The sequence below is a fragment of the Anopheles marshallii genome, chromosome 2 (assembly GCF_943734725.1).
Source record: "Anopheles marshallii chromosome 2, idAnoMarsDA_429_01, whole genome shotgun sequence".
Taxonomy (NCBI): Eukaryota; Metazoa; Arthropoda; class Insecta; order Diptera; family Culicidae; genus Anopheles; species Anopheles marshallii.
The window spans coordinates 80,643,710-80,650,881 of NC_071326.1; the positions used below are offsets into that span (position 1 = coordinate 80,643,710).

A 7,172-nucleotide genomic window follows, 5' to 3' on the forward strand; every position below is an offset into this window, starting at 1 on the left:
GCACAAACACAAAACAGCTAGATGGCAAGATGGCTTTCCAACAACGGATCCGGAAGCGGTAAATGGGTAGAGATGGGTCGGTGCTTATGGTGGTGTATTCGTATTTGAAAATTTGAAAACAATAACCAAACACACATAATCTAACGCACCAGGCACCAGATGTGTGTATGTTTGTTTACCGTATCTAACTGTACGATTTTCTATGTTATCAGTAAGGGTTTAAATTAAAGCACATGCAACAAAGAAAGCATCGATAGAACTGTTTTTTCTATTTGCTTTGTTTTTGGTTCGCTAACAACCACCAGCACAAAAGTTCAAATTGCCCAAAATACTCAACGGACACAACTGTTGACATTATAACCTCAAAAAGTAGTATGTTTTTCATACTGGAGGGGGCCTCTGGAAAGCAATTTGTCCATGAATTTTAAACTTAATAACACAACTTTTCGTGAATCATACCTTTGTTAACATTTTTTTTTTTTTTGTTTAGTTCATTTTCGTAACTTCATGCTACGGTTCCAGCTGGGCTCGTGTGTATATGTGTTTTTTTGCCGATGTAACACAAGAGCAATACGTGTTATAAAACTAGCCTAGGGCTTACACAGTTCCTATCATAATTACGTGTGTAGGTGCATTTTACGAGAAAACGAAACAACAAATTCAGGGGCAAAAACAAACAATTTAATTTCGTTTAAACAAGATCTTTTGAACCCCACATCAATCGAGAAACGCAAACGGAAATAAAACTCGTCTTAGCAGCTCCAAAGGAATGGATCAGAGCTCTAGCATCATGTTCTGTGTGTGGTCGGTCTGATACAATTTTGCAAACTGCACGATATGCTAATTTCCTCTCCCTTATCCTCTTCTCTTACTTTCTTTCTCCCTCTCTAATTTAGCGGTAGATAACAAAACCTACTTTGGCTATCTGTTCGGTTATAATTTAAACATAGCGTTGTTACTGAGTGAAGGCTTGTTTGGGGGGCGTTGTTGTTTTGGGTTGTGGGGCACACGGAACGGTACAGTTGAAATTGGTCTTGATATAAAGGGCTCACGTAGCTCAACGGGGACACGGGGAGTCCACAGACCATTACCGACAAAGAGACCGCGAGCTCAAGCCGGCATTTTTCTATCGCGAAAGGATTTATGTTGCGTACCACCGCATCAAACCCTAGGTACCGCCGACGCCGACCGGAACTACCCAAACAAAGCTATAAATTATTAGATGTCCTCCTACATATTAAGTTCGAACGCTTCAGATCAGAACGTGTTTCACAATCCGCACTCATACACCATTTGCTAACAAACATCATCATCAGTTGGTGTATTCCCACCAATCCTTCTCATAGCCTTCGTGTACGTGATCCAGCAACGCTTTCCGGCGCTTTTCGCAGTATCTGGAAAATGGGCAATAGACGAGAAAGAAGAACAAACATGCATTTTATGCCTTTCGTGCGGTGGCTCCATTCACCCGATTGCGCCCACAATACTTACCTGTATTTATCCTGTACTTTCTGTTTAATGTCCGCCAAATTTTCCGACGTGATATCACGCTCCAAGTACTCGGATAGCGTTTCTGTGGCCGTTTCCAAATCTTTTTGATTCTCCTCAAAGATCTGTGACTGATTATTCTTTTTAAGGTAGTAGGCAAACACGTAAGTGCACATGAGTGTCTGACGACACTGGCAGAGAATATCGACAGCTTTCTTCAGAAATTGGACCTAGACAATTTGGATGAAGAATCGTGTTAACGGATGCATCTTGACATTGACCAGAGTGCTGTGGTTGTTTGCTTTACCTCAATCCAAGACATGTTATGCTGCTGCATTTCTTCCATCTTTTCCTTTACAGCTGCATACAGCTTGTGTTCAAATTTAAGCGACTGCATGTGGTTAATGTAGCGATTGTAGTAATGTAGATATCTGTGTAACAGAAAGAGAAACAATGTTTTAGTGTTAATGTTGAACCAATTGACACAAATAGTACTAAACACTAGTAATGGGCTTTGTGAATCTTTCGTGAAGAATCATTCTTATCTTAGTGAAGAATCAGTCGAATCATGAGCCGTTCAGCACCGTATTCACTGACTAAGTTCAGGAATCGCTGAAGATTCCTTTATTTCTCAAGCTTCATGAGTTGCTGAAGGTTTATTGATAGTTCAAGCTTGATGATTCTTCAACGATTCTTAAGCGAATGAATCATGAATCTTCAAAGAATCATATGCTATTATTGAATATTCAAAGAATTTTTAACGATTCATTAATCTTCAAAGATTCTTAAGCTATCCTTGAATCTTCAGAGATTCTAAAACAATTCATTAATCTTAAAATATTCCTGAGCTTTTCAGAAAGTTTCACAGATTCTAAACCAATTGATGAATCAAGACAGATTCTTAATTTTTTCATGAATCTCCAAAGATTTTGAAGCAACTCAAAAACCGTCAGAGATTCTTGAATCATTCATTAATCTTCAAAAACTCGTAATCTGTTCATGTATATTAAGATATTCTTAAGCGATTCATTAATCTTCTGAGATTCTAAAACGACTCATTAATCATAAAATATTCTTGAGCTTTTAGTGAACTTTCAGAGACTATAATATGAATCCTCAGAGATTTAAAAGCAATTCATAAAACATCAGAGATTTTTAAGCTATCCGTAAAAATTCACAAAATTCAAAAGCTTTTCATTGATCTTCAAAGATTCTTAAGCTATTCATGAATCTTAAACAACTTCAACGATTGTGAAATAACTCAAGAATCTTAAAAGCTTCCTAAACGATACATTAATCTTCAAAAATTCTGAATCTATTCATGAGTCTTCAGAGAATCTGATTCATCCAGGCACTAATGCATACCTTGCCAACGTTGAACGCAACCTTTCCTGAGCATCACGTGCCGCACGCGCTTCGTCCTCGTCGTATCGGTTGCAGTTGTACCAGGAAGAACCATGCGGTTCCCAAGATCCGAGACATACCCAGCAGAAGTCATGTTTACAGTTTTGATTTTTGCACACCTGTAACAATTTAACGGATGTTTATTAACCTGCCTTCATTAACTATATCGCAATCGCATGCTTCTCACCATATGGTTACAGCCACCATCCTTCTCTATTGTTACATTACACTTCGGACACTCCTTCGTGTTGGCGGCAATCCAGTTGGAAGTTTCTGAATCATCATCACACTTTTTGATCCATTTCTTCAGCAACCGGCACTGTACCGGATCGTGCCAATTTTCACCACACTCGAAGCAGAACACGTGGTTGCACTTGCAGACAACCGGTCGCGGATCGACGTACTGCACCTTAATCGCATACGTGCAGTCGGCCGATGGACACCACCGTAACAACCGATTACACTAAACAGCGAGAGAGAGAGAGAGAGAGAGAGAACGAAACGGGTCATAGACATTAAACAATCGAACTAGTAAACAATTTCTCGTGCGATGTTTGCGATGCCAAAGTGATTGCTGATTGCGCTTACCTCGACAAAACTATTGGTGATAAGGTGCTGGTATTTGAGTCTGACTCGCGAATCCTGCACCAATCGCATCACCGTTACATCATCGACCAGTATATCACATCCATGAGCCGCACACGCTATCGACTGACCGAGCCCCTCCTCGACGATCTTTGTGGTCAGGTACTCTTGCCAGCATTGCGTACAGAAACGGTGTCCGCATTCCAAACCGGTCATCATCTGTAGAGAATGGGGGAAAAACGGGATCAAATGTCAACTGGAACGATCGTTTGATGTACGGGATGTCTCGTCTATCTCGTCAGAGAACTCTACATGCAAATGCAACAGGTATTGGTTTGAGTCTTGGTGTATTCCATCATCAAGCTGCCACAAGCTTGCGGATTAGTGTGGCATAAATTAAAGAGGTTTCGAGTTTAAGTGTAAAAGTTAAAGTAATGTTTGGAATTGTTTCAAGTTGAAGTATAATATGTTGAGATAGAAGTAAAATCTTTCCATCTTTTAAGAACTAATGCAAACTGAAATCGTTTATATGCAACTAACAAGCTCATCTCATACTATTAACTTAATGTGTCTTTTAATATTTAACTAATTTAAGATTTAATGTTCAAAAATATAGTGCGGTGCAATATGTTTTTCTCGAATCCTGAAGTCTGTACAACAGGAACATCTGTGTTGTTTGGGGTTTTCATCATTCCGCTAAAATGATTCTGGCATGGCTATACTATTAGCCTGTACTATATACTATAGACTGTAAGTCGTATATCTTTATAGCAAATCGTCGATCCGTGAAATGAAGTGAACATAGGTTGTTGTGGAAAGTGTTTGTGGTTGCAAAACAAACGGCACAACATATAAAAAAAAACACATTTCATAAAATAAAAATATCACATGCTACAAGGATTGGATCATTCGATTAAATACCGGCAAATTTTACAATGAAGCTGTAAAATGCACCGTATTTGGGTACTAATGATGATTGTTGTGTTGCTTCAAGAATTGTCAGACACTTGTTGACATATTTGAAAACTGAATTATTTTACACATGAAAGTGTTCAGCTTTGGATTCACAAATACAACATACGGGTAATGTTTAACAATTGACATTAAACAATTAAACCCACTGAATGCCGTAGAGCGCATCACATTTGGGCAACCTACCCCCTCGATATATTCCATTTCAACTTTAGAAGGATCCTGTCCCAACTTATTCACTTTTACTCGAAAACCCTGTAATATCACACAACAACGAAAATAAAAACACACAATTAATCGCTCACAAGCTAATACATAATCAATTGGAACAATTTGATACGACACATACGAAAAAAAAGCATCGACTTGAGTGTTCCCAACCGAATGCAACTCTGAATGGCCTTGAAAGTCACTCGTCGTAAACCGTGCGACAAAGCTGCTTGTGTGTGATACGAACACCAGAAACGAACGGCCAGACTTTTGGCTACATTCGCCGAAGTGTGTTTTTGTTTTGATACACCACACGGCGGTTAACATCACAGTATGTATCCGGGAAAACAAAAAAAAAAACGTTTGGCAAACTAACTGAAACGCTTTTAAATTTAAACTGCCCCGATGTGCACGGGACGGAGCGCTGTGTTCAAAATAACACCACAGAAGAGACGCAAACGGAACGGTAGAACAGAAATCTACGCCACCAATCTCTAAAAGGAGAAAGATTCACTTTCAAAGGCCAATGTCAAAACGGTGTGTTGTACAATCTCAATGCGCCGTATAAACTGATGACGTTCAACAGACAAAGAACTAAAACGGCAAGCGGGTCTTACACTGGGAGGAAACGTCGAGTAGCATATTTCACAATCCTCCGTTCTGGACTTTTTGATCTGGAAGTGGGAAAGCAGAGAAAAGGATATTATAGTTCTGTGTGACTGAGTCTTGGAATTATGCTGGTATTCGGTACCAACGTTCTACCGAACCTACCTTTGGCTTGAGTACTAAACTTGGCTTCCGAAACGGATTGATAACGTGCGCATCCTTAAATAGCTTATCTTGATCACCGTCGTAGAACCGTTCCATCAGCTTTTCCTTGTCCCATTTGAAATAGTTTAACAGAATACGTGTGATGGTGGCAGGGATCTGTAAAAAAAACAACGAAATAAGAAAAGTTTATTTAACTACCGTAAAAGCCCTTTAACGCTCTTCGTTCCCTCTGTAGATGCATGTTGAATTCTATTTATTTTTCACTTCCCTCTCACAACAAAACATTGCAACTTTGACAGTTCGGGTAACACCCTCGTTTACAAACACCTTGACCGTCAGTCAGTTGTCTGCTCACGCACACAACCACCCACAGGCACACACGCATTTTCAACCAATCCAGCCAGCCAGCCAGCTCACAAAACCAACGTAATAAGACATACACACACACACGCACCAAAATGATACGCAAATTGCCTGGGTGGGGGGAGTCGAGAAAACATTGAAGGACAGGCCCAAGGGGCTTAGGGGAGGAAGAGCAGTAGGTGCGGAAAAAATCATAACGCAATCATCATATCGCGACGACGAAAATACGTTAATTTCGACTTACGGAGCACAGAGCTTAAGAGGGCTTTGATTAAAGTAGGCTAGCAACATGCAAATGATATGCTCGTCCAAAAGCATATAAAGGCGTTATACACACGGTGACCTAGATATAACCCCATTCCGTACCAACAATTTGACAGTTCCTCCGTCAGCCAAAACGGCCAAAACAAAGAGACCACAACACCAGTTGGTGAAATGCAGGAAAGAGAACAAATATCGTCACCGAGGCATTACAAAGCAGCAGCGCAAAACGACAATAGCGCGCGCTCCACGATAGAATGTAGAACAATGGTTCCACACCTCACTAGTCATACACTAGTGACCTCGAATATCTGCTTTTCCAAAATCCAATCCGCATTCGTTATGAGCATTTGGAAGAGAGACCTCATTACAGAAGTGGCACACTATAAAGAAAGGATGGAAAAATCGTCCCTCTTATGCGTGTGTCTGTGTGTAGGTTTTTCTTCCACTGGGAAATAGGGTGGCCAACAGCACTCACCTCCACGACACTGTTCACGTCCTTGATGCAGTCGACCATATGCTGTACGATTTCGTCGGTCGTAAGTACATCGTACGGGTACTCGTCCGTCTCTTGGCCACGGTCCCGCGGATTGTTGATGTCCACGTCCATCGCAAAGTCGTCATCTCCGCTGGACACGTTGCCCGAATCGTGCTCCTCGAAGCTTTCGTCATCGGAATCCATTCTCACTTCCGGGGCAAACAACAACGACGACGACGAGGCCTTCACGCACGGACTGCTGCTGCTGCTGTTGTTGCTAATACTGCTGTTACTGCCTACTCAGGTTGATGATCTGTTTACGTGTAGCGTACGCGAACTTGAGCCACTCACACACTCAGCGAACGTCCCGATTCGAAGGGACACAAGCTTTGCCGCGCCACTTGAATGACACACTTCGAAACTCGCGGAAGTGGAGCTAGCAACTGATTCCTCTAATTGCAGAATTGCTTCTCACGATTCACGACTTGTTGTGGGGGGACGACGACCACGACGAAAAATCTTACGAGACACCCCTTGCATACAGTGCCCACACACACACACACACAAGTGCTCACTCACTGCACTCGCACACTACACCTTTTTTCACTTCAATTTTCCAATATACGTTGGGCGATCGGTT

General features: G+C 41.2%; 1 protein-coding gene across 1 annotated transcript; it reads right to left on the minus strand.

The window, feature by feature from the left end:
• Positions 1-1,312: 1,312 nt before the first annotated feature.
• Positions 1,313-6,736, minus strand: LOC128710058 (E3 ubiquitin-protein ligase ariadne-1). The gene is made up of 9 exons (XM_053805097.1): positions 6,533-6,736; positions 5,431-5,586; positions 5,277-5,333; positions 3,481-3,696; positions 3,080-3,355; positions 2,854-3,011; positions 1,796-1,919; positions 1,492-1,718; positions 1,313-1,394 (listed from the first exon to the last, which is right to left on the minus strand). Exons 1-9 carry the CDS (start codon positions 6,734-6,736, stop codon positions 1,313-1,315), a joined length of 1,500 nt encoding a protein of 499 aa, XP_053661072.1.
• Between the last annotated feature and the right edge of the window lie 436 nt (positions 6,737-7,172).